Source organism: Cricetulus griseus, chromosome 5 (genome assembly GCF_003668045.3).
Source record: "Cricetulus griseus strain 17A/GY chromosome 5, alternate assembly CriGri-PICRH-1.0, whole genome shotgun sequence".
Lineage (NCBI taxonomy): Eukaryota > Metazoa > Chordata > Mammalia > Rodentia > Cricetidae > Cricetulus > Cricetulus griseus.
The window spans coordinates 19504287-19527389 of NC_048598.1; the positions used below are offsets into that span (position 1 = coordinate 19504287).

Here is a 23103-nt window from a genome sequence, read left to right on the forward strand (position 1 = left end):
GGTTTTTCCACTGTCTTCAAGGCCCCAATGCACTCTGTGGCTACCCATAAATAAAGCAGAAACACTGAAGAAGCATTAGCTTTGTCATTGAAGGAAAGCAGCTTAATTCTAGAACCAGGAGGGAGGGCAATGCCAAATTGCTTTCTATTTATTTGAGTTTGGAGCTTGGAGTTGCTGGTTTGTACCGACATTATGTTCTGCAAGTCCAGGCCTTGGGAACCACCAATGAATGAGTGGATGCTACAGAATGACTTAAACCAAGAGCTAACTCATCTCAGATTTTCTCTGAAATCTCTTCAAGGACAGCTCGAAAGTGACACAGCCAAGTTCTCCTGCCACTGCTGCCTGCATCCTGAGCATGATAGACAGTGGCTGGGTGACTTGGACTTTTGATCTGAGGTTTCATCACATTCAAAGAAATGTAGATTCCTAGGGACTCACTGGTAAGTTTGTGAGACCTGGAGACTGTAAATTTAAATCTTGTACCTATGAAGATTTTGAAGAAAAATCCCAGGTGTAATAACTCTTTGACTTTTTTGGTAATTAAGTGTTTACAGAAAAAAAAAACTCTTGAGTTTCACTGTCTGAGGAAATCGAAAGCTATGAACATCGGTGAGGGGCTATCTCATTGTTTTTATCACTCCTCTAACCACAAAAAAGCACAGGATAAGACACCCAGTACAGCTCAGTCTGTGCATCGAATCTAACCAGTGTCAGTTTGCTTATTCTCTCTGTAAATATTTTGGTTCATTGGCATTTCAGGAGATTACAAAATCCTCTGGGTCACTTTCCAAGAGCTATACTTTTTATTATTTTAACATCTGACATCTCTCTCTCTCTCTCTCTCTCTCTCTCTCTCTCTCTCTCTCTCTCTCCCTCCCTCCCTCCTCTCTCTCTTCTCTCTCTCTCTCTCTCTCTCTCTCATCACACACACACACACACAGAGAGAGAGAGAGAGAGAGAGAGAGAGAGAGAGAGAGAGAGAGAGAGAGAGAATTACATCCTATGCTGCAAATGCAAAATCTGGACACCTGGACACCACTGAAGAAATTTCTAACGAGGTGAGTCCTTCCCTGATTTCTGGGGAGATTAGATACTCTGTGAAATGCACAAGAGTACAGGTGAATCCTTGTGGAACTTTTGGTTGAGAGAGAAGAAAGCAGAGCTGGTGGCTATTGCAGTCAGCAATGAATCCACAGTAGCTGGGATCAAAAGGTCCAGTCAGAAAGATGGCAGACATCATTATCCCTCCAGCACAGAGAACTGCGCCATGAGAAATGCATTTCACATATTTCAGATTACCAAACAAACTTTTTAGAGATAAGTCTGAATAGGCGAATAATAAGGAGAAGGCTTTGGATACCTCGGCTAGGGCACACTTAGAACCTGGTGACTGTGGTGAGTGACTGAGTACAGACGAATTAGTGGCATGAAAAATGACCATGAAATAACATTCAGTGAAAAATGCATCGGGCCATCAAGCTGTATCATCTAGTATCCCAATAGTAAACAGCATGAGGACCAATGGGCGTATGTGGTAGAAAATGTCTCGGATTTATAGCTATTATAAACACTGATTTGATGATTTCATAAGCACATTTAATATTCTTCATCCACTTCCACATTTTGTAGGAAAAGTGGTATTTAAACATTGTTGGTCTTTGACATTCTGAAATATAATGGTTTTGTTTGTTTCTTTCATAGTTTTTGTTTGTTTGTTTTCTGGTGGTAAGATGTAGGAAAGAGGTGGATATTTATTTAGAAATAGATGTATACTATATACTTTTAGAATATTGTGAAGACTCTATGCACTGTGATATGTCCATCACGTTTACTCTTACAGAAGTTTTTAAATGTTGGTTTCAGAACTGTATGTATATTAAATCAATATTGTCTAAGCCTTTACAAAAGTTATGATCTTGTTCATTCAGTAATTGAGGTATACACTCCTAAATAAAACGTGAAAATTTGATTTTATAGCTATTATTAGGTAACTCTATTATTAAAACTGCTATCTATTTCTAGGAGGTAAACTATAATCATTTTATTGTTTTTTATACAAATTTTTATCTTCACTTCTAACTAAGACAATCCTAATATAGAAAATGAGCTTTCATTAGTTAATATGCAGATGATTTATTTTAAAATTTCCACCTTTAATGAATGTCTTATTAATAACATTTAACTACATATGTCAAATAAAATTTGACAAATGATGTTAATTAACAGATTATGCTAGGTCCTTTGAGTAGGTTGGTAACACATTTTTCTGGCTTCTATTATGGCCATTTTTTTATGGTATGTCTATACTGCCCTCCTTGCCTTCTCTTTATGACTTGCAACTGACAATTGAAGATAAAAGCACTGGTGAGCTTAAAATCTTGCCTCCCTCAGTGACCCTGTTGATATACTTCCTGTCTCTTCTCTTTCTGAGAAGGGTTTCACACCTGGAGCAGAGGCACACCCAGGAAACTTTGGTTTTCATTCTGCTTAGGTTTTACTCTGAGGCATACTCTGGGCTGGTAATCCTGTTCAAAAAAGTTAATAGTCATAGAATATTTAGCATTCTGGTTAGAATATCACACACATGCACACACATAACCCATAACTAAAATTACTTATAAATTTAAGCAGATATTAGAATCCATCCCCTAGAATTATAAAGGATGTACAGAAATTCCTAATCATATCTAGAAGAGGACATTTTGTTCATTGGGAGTTAGCAATTTGGAGAGTTTCCAGAAGGCAAAATCTCAGTTGATTCCTAACAGTTGTCATAGAAGGCATTCAGAGAAGGTGGGGTGAGAATGGCAATGAAAAAGACAGCGTCTATCTCACAAAGCTTGGCAAGGGAAGGGGTGTTGTGTATTCTGAAGTGTGTGGTATCAAGAATATAACTGAAAAATACGTGAAAGGTGCAGATTAACCAATACATTCCAATATATTTTAGGAAGCAAGGAATATTTTTAAAAAACTGATGAGCTATGAAATTACTTTAGCAGGGCTTAAACATGGCCTGTACAGAGAAAATTGGCACTATGGGCTGAGAAAACAAACTAAGAAAATCAAGCATAAAGGTGGAAAACCAGATAGCTATTGAAATAATTTCACCCAGTAAATGTTGTCATCAGAGAGTACTGTGGGCACAAAGACCTAAAGAACAAGGTCTAACCTCAGGAGAAACAGGATGCCAATGGAAGCTGTTTAATGAAGTGCCAAGTGCATCAGGACCAATGCCCCAGGAAAGGTCACCCCATTGAAGTCAACACTCATTCCTGTACATGGAGAGAAGGTGCAGCCTGTTTACAAACAGGCCACTTAAGCAAGCCAGGAACATGTTCCAGCCCAATAAAGAATGGAAAACGGTCCAACATCAGATATACATAATGGAAAAAGAATCCAGGATTTCAACCTCATAGCCCATACTCTAAATGCTGTAACAACCACTGACTTCCATGTTTTCTTCTATCACAATCATCACTGACCTAAGACAGCTATTATCATCAATGGGGAAGAATTTCTTAGACTTACTTATTAACTGGGCAGTTTTCTGGTCATTTTTCACAGTGCCATAATTAGTAATCAATTCTCCTTTTCTCACACCCACAGCTATGGACAACACTGTGGCATGGTTGTTCACTCACCTAGACACACCCTGTTTTTGAAATTATCTATTTATATGTGTAATTCTGTATACTGTTTTTCTCTTGTAGGCTTACCCATAATTTGAGAGATGGTGAACGAATACAAGAAAATTGTTCTTCTTTCAGGATTACAGTCTATCAGTGACTACCATTTCAGAGTACTTAAGTCTTTACTGACCCCTGACCTACAACTGAATAAGAAAATGCAAGATGATTATGATAGAATTAAGATTGCTGACTTAATGGAAGAAAAGTTCCAAAGTGATGCTGGATTGAGCATACTGATAGAACTGTTCCAAAATATTCCAGAACTTGGAGACCTTGTTCATACACTTAGAAAGCAGATGGAAAAAGGTAATACGGGAGCAGCCTGGATGTCCACTCTTTATCTACCCTCCCCAACCTTGCTATCTCCTTGCAGTGTTTATGGCTGGTATGCCTCTTCCCCAGTGTATGCATTGGGACCTATAGAATGGCAGCATTTCAGATCTTAACAAGTTGTTGGAAACTTAGGCAACTCCTTTCCTACAAAGAATTCTAGTGTATTTGGTGGTAGATGTCTTTGGGGTGGGTGAAGAAAGAAAAACAACAAAACAGAAGTTGCTCAGAGAAACAAGAGCTTCTAATAAAGTGGAATGGATAGAAAATTATAAAGCAAAATTTTAATACACAATTAAAAATACTTAGGTCAATTAACACAATTCTAAGTTAAGGTATACCATCATTAATATATTTTATAGCAACAAGTGTGAGTCATTATTTAAGTAGAATCCAGAATCTAAGAGATGTGAAGAAGTTCCCCTTTATAACATTACTGGGTTCAAAATACATGAAAGAGAGAGAGAGAGAGAGAGAGAGAGAGAGAGAGAGAGAGAGAGAGTGGGCATGTTGTCCCACACTGTGATCTTAGCATTTGGTTGGAACAGAGACATCTCCAGTTTAAGACTAGCCTGGGGTTTATGCTGAGCTCTTACATCAGAAAATAAAAGGGACCCAAAAGACAAGCAATCAAAGTTCACTATTAATCCATTGTCATATCTCAGATTAGGTCACAATTTCTTCCTCTGTTTCTCTAATTTGGGGTGACCTGCAGAAGATAATTTGGCATATCATCATGCAAATTTTAGATTTCTTTTTTCAAAATACATTTATTTATTTGTGTATGTATTTATCTTACATCCCAGCCACAGTTTCTCCTCCCAGTCCCTTCCCTACCCAATTCCCCCTCTGTTCCCACCCCACAATGGCAGGTCTCCCATGAGTATCAGCAAAACATGACCTATCAAGTAGCGGTAAGACTAAGCACCTACCCATGTATTAAGGCTGGACAAGAAGACTCAGTATGAAGAATAGAGTTCCAAACGCCTGTAAAAGGGCCAGAGACAGTCCCTGTTTCCACTGTTAGAAATCCCACAAGAGTACCAAGCTACACAACTGTAACTTATATGCAGAGTGCCTAGGTCAGTCCCATGAGGGCTCCTTGGTTGTTGGTTCAGTCTCTGTGAGCCCCTATGAGCCCAGGTTAGTTGCTTCTGTGGGTTTTCTTGGGGTGTCCTTGACCCCTCTGGTTCCTGCAGTCCTTTCTTCTTCGGGATTCCCAGAGCTCAGCCTAATGTTTGGTTGTGGGTCTGCATCTGTTTCCATCAGTTACTGGATGAAGCCTCTCTGATGACTGGGTTAGGCAACAATCTAGTCACAGGAGATGTTCAGGCTGCATATCTGCTATTGCTAGGAGTCTTAGCTCGGGACATCCTTGTAGATTCCCTTGCTCCAGCTTTTTACCTGATCCCAAAATACTCCCCCTTTCCAGAAGTTTCTTTTAGTTCTCTTCCCCTCTACCCCCCCCCCCGGCTGCAATTAGATCACTCATGTTCCAATCTCCACCTGCTCTCATTCTATCCCCAAGTCTCTTCTATTTCCCCTTCCCAGGGAGACTTGGGTGTCCGCCCATGAAAGTATACTGAGATATAAGCAAGAGGCAAAATAGCACTGGATGGACTCCAGCTGTCTTACTACAGTACAACCTCATTCAGTTTATCATCTTTTCTTTATTTCATCAGTGAAAAATAAAAACCAAAGAAAAGTCAAACATGTTTCAAAAAGACCCAAGCATGATGAATCCTGTACTTCTCACCTTAGCTCCAACACAAAGGAAGCTTTGAAATTAGAACCAACTATGAAGACGCCTTCATTAGAGGTATGTTGTCTAAGATCTCACTAAGCTGGCTCTCCTCAGTACCTTTCTCTGAGTACTTAATCTAAGCTTCTTTATCTGTGCAAAGGCTTAGCAAAATGAAGAATCAACAAATTCATGATTACTGGTCACTCATTTTGTTAGGAGTACAAGACTATTTTATTACAATATAATTTCCTGAATCAAAAATATAAAATCATTACTTACTTTGTGAATGTGGTGTGTGTGTGTGTGTGTGTGTGTGTGTGTGGTTTACATACATGTGTGCGTGGTTTATATACATGAGTGTGTATGCATTTGTTGATAGCAAAGGAGGACTTCAAGTGTTTTGTGTGTGTGTGCATGTGTGGTTTACATATTTGTATGGCTGTGTGGTTTGCATACATGTGTGTATGCATTTGTTGATAGCAAAGGAGGACTTCAAGTACTCTGCTTAACTCCCCCCTCCTTTTTCCTTTGAGACAGAGTCTCTCCCTGAACCTGGGGCTATGCTGGTAGACAGCAAGTCTCAGAGATCATCCTACTCTGGGCTTTCAGGCAAACATATGAAAAGCTCAGATTTTTCTATGGTTTCTGGGATGCAATCTTAGGTCCTCATCTATGCGTAGCAATTACTCTTGTCCCCTGAGTCATCTCTTCAGACCCTCCTTACTACCTTTAAAAATATTTTCAGAAGTAGCAGTCAGTTTAAATGATATGACATCCCAAAGCCTGTTAAAGGGCATCAAACATCAACTTGTACTTTCTAAATCTAAGCCTAGACTTCTCCCATCATCAAATGTGATTAAAGGACTGACATAAATGAAATGTTTCTATTCCTGTAGGAGATGATCCTATGCTCTTCTCTGGCCATTTGTTCAGAGTATTCAGTTCCAAATGAATCAACAGAATCAGAACCCAATAACACAGAGTTTATTATCTTTGTATTAAAATCATTGTTCTTCAAACAATGTTAAAAGACCGTAGTATGGGGTGGGGATAAAACTCCATAGTGGAACCCAGCTTTGCTCACATGAGACCCCAAGTTCAATCTTAACACACAAAAAAGAAAAATCAGTCCTTACCTGTAGAAAACACATGCATTTTTTTCTTTGAGAAAAGGGAGATAAAACTACAGAAACTGAAGTCTCCACAACTCCACCATATAATAAAGTCAGTCATTACATTATCAAATGTTTCTATTAACCCTTCCTCTCCTGTCCTGTATATGTTGTTATGAAATAATTTATGATCTCAACAAACTATAGTAGCTTCATTTATTCAGCGTTATCACATAGTACTGATAGATTATTTGAAACATGTTCTCTTTACATATATTTAAATGAGTTTTGATTGGGTTTCCTGTGTATTAGGCAAACATTCTACCAGTTGAGCCACAACATGATTAAAAATTATTAAATCTATGCTCCATTCTTCCAAGATACCCCGTACGTCTTCACAATGGTAAAAATCTAACTTACTTATTTAATGTAAATATTCATCCCTCTAGTGTACATTGTGAAACCCTGACAGCTGTTTACAAATGTTTATTTATTTTATTGCATTCTACCACTACACCAGGAATCTCTTTACAATCAATGTTTTGTCATTTTAATTTTTAGGGTTGGGTTACTTGGAATGTTAAATAAATGTGCACATTTAATTTTCTGTCAGCATCAATGATGATAGTAATATAATTAAAATATATATAACCCTGGAGAAAAGGCCATTAATAATCATTTTTGCTTGGATGATATCAGCTTGAATGACATCATCTATCTTTTTTCTTTTTGGAGCAAACACTTCTTAATGAATACATTTTACAAATACACCAGAGAATCATGCAATGTTGCCTTCATTGGATGTGATTCTGGGTGAAAAGCCTGCACACTCCTTTACAACTAGAATTGCAGAACCTTTCATTTTCTCTTTATTGTTTATTATGACTCAGACATTATCTTCAAAATGAAGAAAGCCCCCATCTTTCTTTGCTATGGCTTTCATTGTTGAAATACCAACAATGAATCTTTTTCTTTCTTCTGGCTGCAGAAGACTTACATTCTAAGGGATCAGAAACACAAAGAAAACAGGAATAATTGACATGTAGTCATATGAAAGTTTTTACACACTTTCAATGTTTTACGTTTTACCTTTGAAGCTAAATTATGATCTTTTAAGGCTTATGCCTCATATAAGTTTTAGGTAAGTGTATTAAAGGCACTAAACTATGTATGGCTTTATATACAAATGTTTCAAATATATGTGTATATATTCATATATACAGTAGTTTCATTTAACCAAATATAAAATGAGTATTTAAAAGATCTTAACCTAAGCAGATATTTAAACGAGCTCTACCTAGTGCATACTAGGAAAACACTATATCAGCTGAGCTACACCTCATCTCCCAAAATCTTACCTCTGTGGTCCATTATTTCAGGGTACTTGTTGCACATTTAAAATCATATCACCTGAAAGGGTACTGGCAGGGATTCCTGTGTACCAACAAAGCAGACAATCTGGAGTGATTTCATTACAAAGCTGAGGGAAGAAAAATTCATAAGTGAAGTCAATCTTGTCCATACAACAACCCTGAGTCAAATCGGACCAGGGTACCTTTGACCTGTTTTATAAGACATGCAGAGTTGAGATTCTAAGCTAAACCGGTGATTTAGTGGCCAAATTTCTAAGAGACATTCTGATTAGCACGGGAAGAGGCTAGATGCTGGGGGTCTCTAAGATATGTTATCTATAATACTCCCACAGCCCCTGGAGGGGGAGAAGGCTAACAAAACAGAAGTATTTTTAAATGGGGAAAATGTATTTGAAGATGTATTTGATCTGATTTTTAAAAACCATTTATCGGGACACAAAGAATTTTAAACATCTATTTCCCTTCAGAAACATAGAGACACAATCACCAAATCACCTGACATCGTAACAGCACAGTCACTCCAGGGAAAGCATAAACTTCCAGAGCTTTCAGCAACCAACAGATGCCAGGCTGTGAGAGAGCCACAGACTCCTCGGGGGCTTCCAACAACAGCCTCCAGCAGCCTGCAAACTCCCCCAGAGCCTTCAACATCTCGGGGTCCTTCAGCACCATTTTCTACCAGTGGCCAGACTTCTCAGGTGTCTCCAGTGACTGCCTCCAGCAGTATCCACACTGCTCAGGTAACTTCAACACGTTCATATAGTCACCAAGATCCTCTGAAATCTCCAAAAACAGCGTCCAGCAGTGTCCCAGCCCTTCAAGCAAGCCCAGCGACAGTGACCAGCAATGCCCACACCCTTTCGACACCTCAAGCAGCAGGGTACAGAAGTTTCCAGGCTTCCCGGATGACTCCAGCAACAATGACCAGTGGTTATAAGAGTCCCTGGGTGTCTGCACCAACAGTGTCTGGCAGTTACAATACCCCTCAGGACACCCCAGCAACAATGCCTAGCAGTTTTAAGTCTCCTCTACAGTCTGCAGCGACACAGCCCAGCAGCAGTAGTACTCCTCAGTGGTGTTCAGCGAAAGTACCGGGCAGTTCCTCTGCTACTTTGCTGTTTTCAGCAATACCACTCAAGGTAATGATAGGCTGTCCTCATAAATAAAATGGCAATGGGAATGAAAACAGAGAATTTCCCTTGAGCCCCCTATGATATATGATGTTTTATTTTAATGAGACACTTGTCTGTTTTATCATATGATTTGAGGTCCTTCCCTAAATTCATTTTGTACTGCTCTTATGCTTGGCTCCTTTAAGAAAACGTATGAATCAGTGAGCACCTGAGCATCCCTGTTCCTTAAAGGGTACAATTACTTTTTTTTTTTTTTACTTCTTGTTGTTTTGGCTTTCATCCACATTTTTTCACTTGGTGGACCATAAATGTGATATTTTAGTGGAAAACATGATGTAGAATATAAAGGTAAGCAGAATATATCGCCAATGATTTCTTTTTCATCTTTTAATTATACCAATATCATTTTAGAAAACTTAGGAAAGTAGATAATACACAAAAATAAGTAAGTTTTAAACTATCTGGAATCTCTTTAGAAAATGCCACATTTCACTATCCAGTCTTGTTTATCTTTTGCTATATATAAGAAGAGTGTCCTTTACCAGATTTGCACTACAATGCACATATCTTTCTATAGCGTACGATTTTAATTTTTTATTTAAGCAGGCTTGAGAGATGGCTTAGTGGATAAAAGCACTTGCCACATAAGCCTGACAGCCTGAACTTGAATCACCAGGGCCTTTGTAAGATCTGGACACAGTAACATCTGTTTGTATAAAGCCCTTGTGTTCCAAAGCAGAGACTGAAGGCAGTGACAGGAGAATCTACAGAAACTCATAGGCCGGCTTGTTAGGTACTCCCAGCAGTGAGCTAGAGAGACCCTGTCTCAGACAAAGTAGATGGTAAGAACCAGCATCTAATGTTGTCCTGTGGTCACACACACACATACACACATACACACACACACACACACACACACACACACACACACACACACACACACACACACACACTTCTACCCCAACACACACAGTCACAAAATATTTTTTAAAATAGTTAACATATCTTGAACTGCCATTCAACCATTACAGATTTAGATGATTTTATCATCTGAAACATTGCAAAGTTCATACATTATAAAGATAAAGCTATGTGGTTTGACATTAGGCTCTTTCCAGTACTTTTTTATTCCTGCAAACACTGAAAACACCTGAGAACCTTTTTTTCATTTCTAAAGAAGTATACAGCATCTTCTCCTTAAGTCCCATGCGCCTCTGTCCAGTGTTCTTTACACCATCCTGAGGTACTGCTTAAGTCACATTGGGAGTGAACTTCTTAAGGTTAGAAACCATTGGAGCACATTGTTGAGTACGGACTTCTGAATCAGATCAGCAAGTGCTGTGGGTTCATAGCTATCCCCCTACAGTGGTCTCTAGGTTTCCTGTCATTGCCACCATACTTCTCCATTTCAAAGTATGCTGTTGAAATCAGAAATAATAAGAAGTATCTAGATATGGTGGCATACACCTATAATTCCAGAAAAGAATGGTGGACCTCTGTGAGTTCAAGGCCACACACCCTGATCTACACAGCAACTACAGAGACAGCCAATAATACATATGGAGACCTTGTCTCAAAGAAGCAAAGAAAGGGAGAAAAGGAAGGAAAGATAGAGGGAAGAAGGAAGAGAGAGTGGGGAGGGAGGGAGGGAGGGAGAAAGAGAGAGAGAGAGAGAGAGAGAGAGAGAGAGAGAGAGAGAGAGAGAGAGAGAGAAAAGTATTTTGCAGGGTGCCAAGTACTGGGGAGACAGACAGGTTGGACAGGTTGTCAAATAACTGTTCTTCCTTCCTTTTCCAGGTCCAGGGTTCTCCTCCAGGGCTGCTCTTATGCAAGTGGAAGAGCTTCTAGTCTCAATTATTCAGATTATCAGAGTCCTGGGGTGCTTACACTGTCTGTCTGTCTACCTAAGCCTATTTTACAAGACGGTACTGGTGTGTGTGTGTGTGTGTGTGTGTGTGTGTGTGTGTGTGTGTGTGTGTGTGTGTATGAAAAGATTTGTAACTTAAGTTTTTAAAACGTGCTGTTAGATTCACGATGTAGCTCACAGGAAAAGAATCTGTCTGGCATTCAGGAGGCCTTGAGTGCATTCCCAAACACCATAAAATATTAATACAACCTATTTACCTACAGTGAGTAATTAGTACATGCTGGAGTTACTGCCCAGATCCCCATTTATTTCCTATCACTTATGTCAAATCACATCAGGAATTGGTTAGATTTTTTCCACTCTATCTAATAAAAATATTCCTTAGTGTCTATCTTAACTGTGCCTGGTTTTCCTGTGTACATTCCATGCAGAAACCAAGACTGAAAACTATACCAAAGCGACCTTCTGAGGAAGATGGACACCAGGAAGGTCCCAAACAAGTGATGGTATTAAAAGCAACAGAACCATTTACATACGACATGAGAGAAGACAAAACTATGTTCCATGCCACAGTGGCCACGGAGACTGAATTCTTCAGAGTGAAGGTTTTTGACAAAGTCCTAAAGGAAAAGTTCATCATCAACAATGTCATTGTCATCTCAGATTATATTGGCCGCAATGGTTTTCTAGAAATACACAGCGCCTCCAGTGTATCAGAGGTGAATGGCAAAACTGTGATGAATATCCCACCTTCACTGAGACAGAGAGCCAACGCAACTCCTAAAATTAATACCATTTGTACACAAAGAGTAGGAACATTTGTGAATGGAGTATTCGCAGTATATAGGGTAAGACTTTGCCTTATTTTGTAAACTTTCATTTGCAACCTGAGATTTTACATCTTAACTTGGCAGTTTGGTCTATTTTCTGTACACAAGAAACCAAGGCCTCCCTGGTCAGGAAGAGGAAAGTGGAGCTTACCACTTTAAGGTGTGGGATAGTCTCTTCACATTGTTCTCATGGTATCGCCACGAAAATGTTTTACAAAGAGACTCCACACAAAACCCAGCATTTTACTATGATGATCCATTTATAGTATTTCGTATCAATACAGAGCTTTAAGATCTTGTTTGTTTGCATCCTTACCTACACATATCAGTAGTAACTTAATTAATAGGTGAAGCCCTTGCCGGGATAATTGTTGTGACAAATAGAATAAGAAAGCAAGTTGCTATGGTGGGTGCCTTGCTCAGCCTCAATGCAGGGGGGAGGGGCTTGGTCGTACCTCAACTGAATGTGCCAGGCTTTGTTGACTCCCCATGGATACCTTATCCTTTCTGAGGAGTGGGTGGGAAGTGGTTTGGGAAAGGTTGGGAGGAGCATAAGTAGGGGAGGGGGAACTGTAGTTGGTATGTAAAATGAATTTGTGTGTGTGTGTGTGTGTGTGTGTGTGTGTATGTGTGTAGCAAGTTGCTAACATCCTGGTCACTTCATCTTTAAACTGTTCTCAATTCCATTCAACTTACTTATAGCTTTATGAATTCTTAGAGAATTTTATACAAAGTATCTTGATCACATTCCCCCTGATGCTTCTCTAAGCTCCTTCTAATACCATTTTCCCCACTCTGCTTCACATCCTCTTCTCATTTCATTTTTTAGAAGAACCTATCTTGAATCAAGTATCCTGACTCTTTGGTTCTTACATTCTTCCTGTCCCCTCTTCTGTGATAATTCCTGAGCCTAGAGTGCATAGATTATGTTAAAAACATATTAATTGGAGGAGGACACCCCATGGTCATTTGATCTCTGCATTTTGACAGTTGTGGCCTTCTGTAATGGTCTTTATCTGCTGCACAAAGAAGCTTCTTTGTTGGGAGGGGAACTCTGGGAGGGTCACCTGCCTGTACCTGTAAGTGTTGTAATTTTAAAAGTGGCATGAGAAAGATGCCATGAGACAGGGTTCATGTGGAGGGGATTTTATTAGAGAAAGGGATCATAAAAAATGGGTAAGGGAGGGGGAAGACTGGCCTCCAGAGACAGGATCAGGAGAGAGGAGAGAGAGAGAGAGAGAGAGAGAGAGAGAGAGAGAGAGATAGAGAGAGAGAGAGAGAGAGAGAGAGAGAGATGAAGATGGGAGGTAGTCAGGTCCCTTTTCAAAGGGAACATAGTGAATGTGCACAGGTGGTGCTCTTAGTGGCTGCAGCTGAGGGTGTATCCTGTCAGAACCCCAAGGACAGACCTGAATACTAACAATAAGTATTTAGAATGTAGTTAGAAATTACACTGGTTCAGGAAAGTGGAGGGGGCTCTTCCTCTAGATTCCATGTCCCAATGATTTATGGTGCTGCATTCATATTCCTTCCTAATGAGTGGACCTTATATCCAATAAAGTAACAGTTGGTTACTTCCAGGATGTAAGTGCCACTATTTCACCTTTCAGAACATCTTACCATGCTGATCATCATTGTGGTTCATTGTCATTATACCTGGGATAGGGCTATTCATTGCTCTTTGGCTTCTTCTGAAACTATAAGAATAAGTCATCAGTGAGGAGGCTTCTGGATAATATAGTTAGTTCCTCCAAATTCTGTGTCTCAGCTATGTGATACCTTCAGCAAGAGGGTCTTACATTATTTGCCTGGCAGGAGCCTATATTGTTATGGGGTCTGTTGCATTGCCCTGATTAACAAGCTGAAAGGAAATTTCCCATGCCTGGCACTGTAGTTTTTGTTAGAAGGTCTAGGAGGTTTTTGTTTGTTTGTTTTTGGGTGGGAAGGTTGTCATACCAATTGCCATAACCTCAATCAAACTATATGTAAGTGTGCATATGTGTGTGTTTGTGTGATGTTATATGTAATTTAAGTTAAAACAACATAATATATCCCCCTATGGCTTTTCCATACATCAATGTTAATTGTGTCTCCTCCTTCCATCCCCCTCTGTGTTGTCATTTCTTCTCCCTTCCCAGGTGAGTGTCCCACAGTCATTTTCCCCCATTTCTCCCTTCATAGATACCATGCCCTACTATTCTCATCCTTAATATTTCTGTTATGGTCCACTTTTACTTTTCTGGGATCTGCATTTACTCTAGGTTATTTACTTGCACCAAAAAATTTGGAGCTAGCATCCACAAATAAGAGAAAACATATACATTTGTGCAGAGGGCACAAGGTCCTTTTGCTTACAGATAATCACTAGGGAAACCAGGAAGTTTAAACACTCAGGGTTGTCTCTTCAAAAGAAGAGGTGTTTAACCTGTTTTCTGCCCAGAAGTCTGGAAGTAGGTATGGTTAATAGCCTGGTGACCTCTGTGCTGTTCGTAGGACCAGGCCACGCCTGGCACCCACAAACTCTTACATTTATCTCAGTCATTCTCCCTAGACCCTTTTCTTGAGCACTGTTTCTCAGTCAATAGAACCCGTCTTTATGGAAGGGGTCATATGTACTTTGTAAAAAGTTTCAATGTAAACATGTCTTAAGTGTTTTTGTATACACAGGATTGAGTTAATGGTCATCAGAAATTTTTTTCCAGAATTGTACAATGCTTAAATACACTTGAAATAAACTGCCAAGTGTCAGATTTTAGAAGTTTGAAACAACACCTGCTACTGAGCAGGGTTGAACCTGATTTTCTTCCTGTCGCATATGGATCAACACTGCTAGCCCTGGTGTCTGGAGAGACACTCCACATATTTGTCTTCCTGCATCTGTGTTGCATGACTCACATTTTCTAGTTCCATGCATTTGCCTGCAATTTTCATTTTTTACAGCTAAATAGTATTCCAATTTAGATATGCATCACATTTCCATTATCCATTTCTCAGCTGAAAGACATTTAGATTGTCATCATCTCCTAGCGATTGTAAATAAATCATCATTGAACATGTCTGAACAGGTATTTATGGAGTAGGGTATCAATTCCTTTGGACATATGCCAAGCAATGGTATAATTGGTTATATGAAAGATGCATTTTAGCTTTGAGGGAAATCTCCACACTGATTTCCAGAGTGCTTGTACTAGTTTGCAATCTAGCCAACAGTGAATAGGGATTCCCCTTTCCCCACAGTCATCATATCAGAATCATCTGGCCAGTGTTTTCTTGATTTTAGCCATTCTGACTGGACTTAGATTCATCAAGTGATTGTTAAGCAAGTGGCCTCTATGTTATTTTTTTTTTTTTTTTTTTTTTGGTTTTTCGAGTCAGAGTTTCTCTGTGTAGCTTTGGAGCCTATCCTGGCATTCACTCTGGAGATAGACTGGCCTCGAACTTACAGAGATCCACCTGCCTCTGCCTCCTGAGTACTGGGATTAAAGGCGTGAGCCGCCAACGCCCGGCTATATTAATTCTTAAGGAAACAAATATAACAGTTTCTCTCTCAAGCTGTGACAGGGCACAGTGAAATAGAGGAGACTGAGGATTTCTTGAACTTAAGTTGTGGTGTCTTTCAGTGCCAATTTCCCAGTAAATAGCACACCTAGATGACCTAATACTTGTTCAAAGTATGGTGTCATATTATGTTGTACATATTCAGCAATGGCATCTGGCTTTTATCCCTGGTGTTCTCTGCAGTTTGTCTAAGTGACTGTGCAAGTACATCTGGCTATAGCCGTAACAAAGAAAACAAAACACAAGTAAGGAAAGCAGAACTAGATGGTGCAGATTTAATATTTGAAATACTTGGAACAGAGAATACATGTGTGCACTGAGAAAGTATCATCCATTTCATTGCGACTTATATAGTCTCAGACTCACAAGGAGCCAAAAGCCACCCTTCTTAGTTCTTGAAGTAATATCGAAGACACCCACAATGGCAATCAGTTTTATTCTTATTTTTCCCTACTTGGGCTCCTTACCTCTCATCTCTACAATATGGTAGAAGGAAAGTTTTTCTCTAATAACCCATCAGATAAAGACCTTAAATAAAAGCTTGGGAGACATTTTCTGGTTTGTGAATGAGAACCCCTGAAGTTGTCTTATACCCATAATTCTAAATTGGGCCTGTATTTGTCTTATCAGGGACAAGCTAACAGTATTTATGTCTCATAGATGTAACAATACTTTACACATTTCTCAGACGATGAATGTTAATCATTTCTTTTGCAGAAAACAGTGAAGAATGAATTCATTTACTATGGAATAGAAGATAAAACAGGGAAGATGGAAGTAGTGGTACACGGACAATTTACCAATATGTACTGTGAGCCAGGGGATAAACTTAGACTCTTCTGCTTTGAATTGAGCACAAGTATGGATAAGTGGCAGCTGAGATCCGGGAGACACAGTTACTTGCAGGTGTGTGGCCTAAGGAATTGTCATTCTTCCTAGTAAACCCTTTTAATACTCTGCTAAGACTTGGTTGCAACAGAAAGTAGATTCAGTTTTAGACATTAATATATGTAAACATTTTCTTACCATCATTTTCAAAATGGGGTTATTTTGCTTTGCTTTGCTTCTTCTTGCTTTTGTTTTCTTAAAAATATTTTTTCATAGAATATGTTCTTAACGCAGTTTCTCCTTCCTTATCTCCTCCCAGATCCTTCCCCACCTTCCCATCCATCCAACTCCATCCCTCTTTTCTCTCTTTATCTTTAGGAAACAAACGTGTAAAACAAACTAACCAGAATAAACAAAAAGGAAAAGCAGGAGCAACACACACACACACACACACACACACACACACACACACACACACACACTAGAAACAAGAGATCAGAAACCATAATATACAAGGAAAATACCATTAGCAAAAAAATGTTCAAAGCATTATTAGCAAGAACAGCAACAACATTTCCCAAACTACCATTGAATCCATTTTGAGTTAGCCATCAACTTTTAAGTATGGTTTGTATACCCAGTGAGATTCCATTAGAGGAAACTAATTTTTCCTTTGCAAGCATCTCTCCATTAGAAATAGTTTTTTTGGTTAAGGATGGGAACTTGGATCCACTTTCCTCTCACAGCGTTGGGGCCCCTCCTGAGTCGGACTTGTGAGTGCCCTGTGCATTCTGCCACAGTCTGTGTGAGCTCGAATGTGGATCCTGCTATGTTTAGAAGGCCTTGTTTCCTTGTTGTCTTTCATAACTCTGCTCTTACAGTCTTTCTGCCTCCTCTTCCACATAGTCTCCTGAGCTCCAGGGGAAGTGGAGGAGTGGGGCACTGATGAAAGCATCCCATTTAGCACAGAATGTTCCAAAGTCTCTCATTACCTGCATATTGTCTGGATTTGGGTCTCTGAATTAGTTTCCACTTACTGCAGGAGGAAGCTTCTCTAGTGATGGCTGAGTGAGACACTGATCTAATAGGTATAGTAGAACGGCACTAAGAGTCATTTTATTGCTATGTAATTTTAGCAGACCTATACTTGATTTTCCCCTCAAATACAACTTGGAAATAATGTTCATCATAAAGGATCATGAACAGAACTCACAACAAAACCATATGTTTCACAAGGATGCCTTAAGCAAATTAGAGCACAAAGAACCAAAGTCCAGGCTCTTGTCACATGATGGGATTCACTAAACACTGCCAAAGACTAGCAATAATGCATAGGTGAAATATAAGGGCTGACCTGTTGAGTCACAGGGAAATGCTTTCAGATCTCCCTTATTCTCAAGACTATAAGTCAAACATTCCAAATTCCCCTCAAACCCCTGCAGCTGCTTAAGGCATGCCTTCTGTACCACCCTATTAACCATCTGTGCAACAGTATCTTCCACTTGGGTACTGCTGTTTCTCCATCCCTACCATTGCTCCGCCATATCTCCTGCTCTTCTGTCTGTGCTGACGCCTGGTAGGGTGTGACTAGCTCACTTTATGCTCTCAAGCACTGGGAGCAACACTGATTACTAGGCTCAAGATTCAGTAAAGGAGCTAGGTAAGGAAAGAGAAGTGGCTCACAGAGACAGTGTGGGGACAGTGTGTGTAAACAGGTGTGTGGCAAGTTGCTTCTCAGCTGATCTGACTTCATTCTTTTCTTCTTCCAGGTCATCCAGGCTAGGATGAGAGACCTGGAACCACCCAATCCTTACTCACTTATGGAAAATCCCTACACTCCAATTTAAGGACAACTGAACAACATTGGCAATGATGTTTATGGTAATAAGATTCAGCTACAGAAAAAAATATATGCAGCACATAGTGAAAAATATGTATAAAATATGGCTCTTAATTCTAGAGAATAGTACTCTTTGACTTTGTTCTTTATACATTTTAGGTTCTCTGCATTTCATATTCTCCACATGCATGTTTCAAAGCTTGAGAAAAGAATAATAAACATTTTATCTAAAGCAGTTCTTCCCCAGGAGTCTCTTTCATCTGTTTATAAGTTATGAAGTATATAGCCTGTGCTGTGCAGATCAGAGTGAAACACACCGACCGGGCTTGAGAAATATGTCAACTTGTACTTTGGGTGAGATAGCCAAGGACAGAGGCCTCTTCTTGAAGGGTCAGGCTGTGTTCTATGCAGAGAAACCAAGTTAAAAGTAGGGTCTGGAGTGCAGTCTGTACTGTAGTTACCAAGGCTTATGCTCCAAGGAGGAGTTTCACTGGCTAAGGAAGAAATACTGATTATTTTACCAAATGAGGATTCTCTGGTGGTTTCATGAAGGCACTAGTATGCTAGAACTGTCAGCCCTGTGAAGCAGACTATCTGAGTCTACTCCTTTACTCATATCCCAGGGTTCGTCAGTAGCTCTCCCATCTAAGTTCCTGCTTTACACTTGCATGTAAAGTACAAGTTGACAAGTAGAGCTATTGGGAGTTATTCCAAGCAAAGACTTATATCAGGCAGATATTGAAGGCAACTAACTTACTTTTGGGTAGAAAGGCAGAGAACTGGGATGTGTGTATTAGTGGTAAAAGTGTGAATACCCTGGGGGCAGAAAGAGAAAGTTCACTACTCTAAGTTCCAAGGCTATTCATTTCCAACTGACATATGGGAAAGAATCACTGAAGTTCTACCATTATGTACTGTGTCCAAAGATCCAAGAATCACAAGGTCCTGCTTCACTTTCAATTTTTCACTCTCTGATTATGTGTCATATCCTACATTTAGATGACAGTTAGATATTATATATCCTTGCATAATATTATGCTAATAGCATATACATGTGTATGCATTTATATTTACACACAGACATTAGTTATTTACATATGTACATTAGTATAGTTATATGAGTGCCTAGTATATGTATGTTTATATATTTACTTATTTATAAAAATCAGTTTAGTCATCATAACCCTTGATCACAGAATATCATTTTCTATGCTACCATAAATGATCCAATGAAGTGGTCAAAATTATAAGATTACTCTGCTGGCTAGGAACCAATTTCAGGATACATAAAGAAGGCCAGCACACTCTAATCAAGGAAGCAATTAGTCAGCAAGATACTACTAAACATCTATGTGCCAAATTCTGGCTCACCCAAATTTACAAAAAGCATGCTACTGGACTTCAAGACACAAATTAACCCCACCTCAGTAAGAGCAGATGGATTCACCACACCACTTTGACCAATAGACAGGGCACTGGGACAAAAAAAGTAGAGAAACTTCAGAATTAAATGGCATTATGCATCAAGTAGATCTAACAGATATTTGCAGAATATTGCACCTGAACTGAACATAATTTCTACTCAGCAGCCCAGGGAAGCTTGTCTAAAAAATGACCACATAAATGGGTACAAAACAGATCCTAACACCTATAGCTTATGTAAACTGCATTTTAGAGTCATAGAGAAGAAATTTTGCCTAAATACAAGCCATGGGGAATCCAGTCGAATATTTTAAAGCTCCAGATTTTTACAACTGAGCCAATTTTTGTTTTTTAGTTAATTTTGTGAGTTATGAATTGGGTCCATTATTTTTAACATGGATATCTAATTGTTTTAGTAGTATTTACAGAAAAAATACCCTTTCTATATTTTCATTTGTGTTTATACTTTTATGGAAAAAAACAGTATATTGTAGACAAGTGAGGGCTGTTGCCTTCCTGTATTCTATTGGCTTATTCTGACCTTAAAATCACAATGTCATTGTATTATTTACATATCTCTAAAATATTTTAATTATTTCACTAGGACACACAATATCTACCTTTAATTACACAAAATATATTTCAAAAATATTACACTGCTTTATATGCTGTGTTAAGACCTTGCAACCAGTATTACACTCTTAACTTTTCCCTCTCATATTTTGTATTTGTTCCTATATACTTCACTTTCAAATATTTTATAAACATTCATAGTATCTTTGCTTAAGATCAGGAATTGGCAAAGTTGGTCTCTTGCCTGTTTTTATATAGATTAGCTCTTTTTAATAGCCAACAAACTAAACGTATCTTTTACATTTTTTTAGATGTTCAGGGAAAAAATCCAAAGGATAATATTGTGTGGCTGAGGACAACTATATGAATTTCAAGTTTCTGTGTGTATAAGTAAGGTTGTGTTAGAATACAGATTCATTTATTTGTATTTTTAGGACTATTGCCAAGGAAAAGCTAACTAACTGTAGCAGGGGCCATATGGAGCAAATAGTTCAGTATATGTGTGTCCCTGGAAAGCCAAGCTCCGGCTCTTACAACCTACAGAAGGACCAGTCTTCTACAGATCAGCGAGACTGGGAACAAGACGCAGAGTCAGCAAGAAAAACACACAGACTTCTTTTCTGAGGGATAAAAGTTTCTACTTCTTTATTTTTTGAAAACCCTTTTTATATTCCCCACACTAAGTCAATTACAAAGAGAAGGATGTTTCTTATAAACAAAAGTTACACAGTTACTATATAATCGCCTAAAAAATGTATTTTTTCTGGAACAGGTCAACTCCATTGTATTTCTTAACCACATCTTTATGCATTTCCTGAGAAACCCACACTCAGTCAAACACTTATCTTTTAGACTTCTCACAGACAGGAGCCCTTCAGCCACAACCATTTACATAGGCAGTAGCTCTTACAATTGCCAAAAAATAGGTCACTTGTTTAACTTTCATATTTTAGAGGCCTATATAATTATCTTAACTAACCATCCAATTCTTTGTTTTTTAGTTACATGAAGTCATTATTTAAAGCTTTCTTTTTAGCTATGTTGTACACTGAAACCCATGAACACATTGCCCAACATCAAGATTTATAAAACAAAATAAAACAAACAAACAAAAAAAATTGAGCTAGCTTAACTCTTGGGACTCCATTGTTTTTCTTAATCTTTAACCTAAACCACAGTCTATATGACTCATCAAGTGAAATTTATAAATCTTAGTTGTGTGACACTTCCTATTTTCTATTCCCTGCAGCCCCTGCTTTATCAGGGGCAGGAGCAACACTATATCCTACTTTTACCTATATTAATTTTCCCACTAAACTATCTATATAATCTCTAAAGCTATATAATCCATTGCTGTATTTGTTAGAAACCTTTAATCACCCAAATTCTATTTAAACCAACACTGTATTGTATACAAAGATTAATTAGGTTAATTACTTCATTACTTAAATAAAGCTTAAGAAGAAATCATCTTGGTAACAATATGCAGGTAAAAATGCCCAATCCAATGGGTATTTCTGTGAGATGATCACACTGCATTAAAGGCAGTGGGGACCCACACACACCCATTCACCAAAGAAAAATGGCAGGGGCAAACATGTAAAGACACAGCAGTAGCAAGAAACATTATGGATCCAGAGCCCTTGATGCCATGCCTCACCCATCAGTTCCTTGCATTGTGGTGAGCCGAATGCCTGAAAATCGAGTGCCACCTGATGCTCTTTCTGACACGGCCACCAGTGACAAGCTTTCTGTCTCCTCTTTTAGAATGTTCCCTGAATTTTAGATGCAAGAGTTCTGTTGTAGATATGTCCACTAGAGCTGGGATACACAACGCTATATCTTGCTGGTTGTGATTTTCTGCGATGTCTCTATCTATTGCAAGGAGAAATTTTCTTCATGGGAGATAAGGACTACACTTATATATGTATATAAGGACAAATACCTAGAGTGCAGTTAGGGATTATGCTGGTTTAGTAAAGTGGTGGTAATAGGTTCTCCTTTAAAATCAGTTCACTAGTCCGGGGGAGCTGGCTAGGTTTCAGGAGTGATTTCTTTCTTGTTGAGTGGGTCTTAAGTCCAACTAAAGAATTGTTGGTTACCACTAAGGTATTCATGACACTAATTCACCCTTAAGGTTATTTTGCCATGGTGGTCATTTTTTTATGGTTCTTAGGCATCACAGCTGGGTATTACTGATGGTTGCTTCCCTCTTTTGGAAGCTTGTATGGCACCTTCTGTGATCATGAAAGATAATCAATACTTGGGTAGAAGATTGTCAGGTCAGTTAAAGCTCAAGCCTCTGAATCTCATGTCTGAAGTACATGGTATCTTCAGCAATATAAACTTATCATCACCTCTGGGGGACAATAGCAATAGAATAGCCTGTAATGTTTGGGGAGTCTCTTAGACAACCCTGACCAACTACTCATAAGAGGGTTTCTCATGCCTGGTGTTGGGATTTTATTAGATTTTTGTATTTGTATTGTTTTGCTATACATCTGACAGAGTATTTTTGTAGTATTTATCCTTTTTGAACTAACAGGATAAGATGATGAGGCTGTAAACTGCTCTCCTCAGGCAACTCAATCTGGTTCAAGAAGCAGTATTAAAATTCTTCAACAAAATGCCTTTTAGATGAGTTGACTTCAATGCACACTTTTCTTCTCATTTTTTCGGCTTTGTGGCCTTAATAACCTAGGTGGAGAAAAAGATGTAGACTGAGATGTCATTGATAAATTAAGTCTTCTCTACTTCCAGTTCCTGTGTTCTGGAATGTACCTCCCTTCTTATTGTATCTA

The 23103-nt window shown here is 38.8% G+C and overlaps 2 protein-coding genes across 12 annotated transcripts in view; one reads left to right on the plus strand and one right to left on the minus strand.

Moving 5' to 3' along the window:
- Positions 1–3720: 3720 nt before the first annotated feature.
- Positions 3721–18496, plus strand: LOC100757690 (pyrin and HIN domain-containing protein 1-like). Its single transcript, XM_035445746.1, has 6 exons — positions 3721–3998; positions 5705–5841; positions 8719–9390; positions 11683–12099; positions 16357–16545; positions 18237–18496. Exons 1-6 carry the CDS (start codon positions 3734–3736, stop codon positions 18312–18314), a joined length of 1758 nt encoding a protein of 585 aa, XP_035301637.1. The 5' UTR covers positions 3721–3733; the 3' UTR covers positions 18315–18496.
- Positions 18497–20923: 2427 nt separating this feature from the next.
- LOC100750381 (interferon-inducible protein AIM2) overlaps positions 20924–23103 on the minus strand; it is a 49648-nt gene continuing 47468 nt past the window's right edge. For all 11 annotated transcript variants that reach the window (XM_027418926.2, XM_027418928.2, XM_027418927.2 and 8 more), the window contains one exon: positions 20924–22999. In XM_027418926.2, the coding sequence (XP_027274727.1) occupies positions 22970–22999 (30 nt within the window). In that variant the 3' untranslated portion in view covers positions 20924–22969. The remainder of the gene's footprint in view (positions 23000–23103) is intronic.

Excerpts from the sequence above, each read along its gene's own strand:
- LOC100757690 (XM_035445746.1), top strand. The coding sequence starts at position 3,734 with ATGGTGAACGAATACAAGAAAATTGTTCTTCTTTCAGGATTACAGTCT. Across the intron at positions 5,842-8,718 it reads TGAAGACGCCTTCATTAGAG|AAACATAGAGACACAATCAC; the intron begins GTATGTTGTCTA and ends ATTTCCCTTCAG. Across the intron at positions 9,391-11,682 it reads TTTCAGCAATACCACTCAAG|AAACCAAGACTGAAAACTAT; the intron begins GTAATGATAGGC and ends CATTCCATGCAG.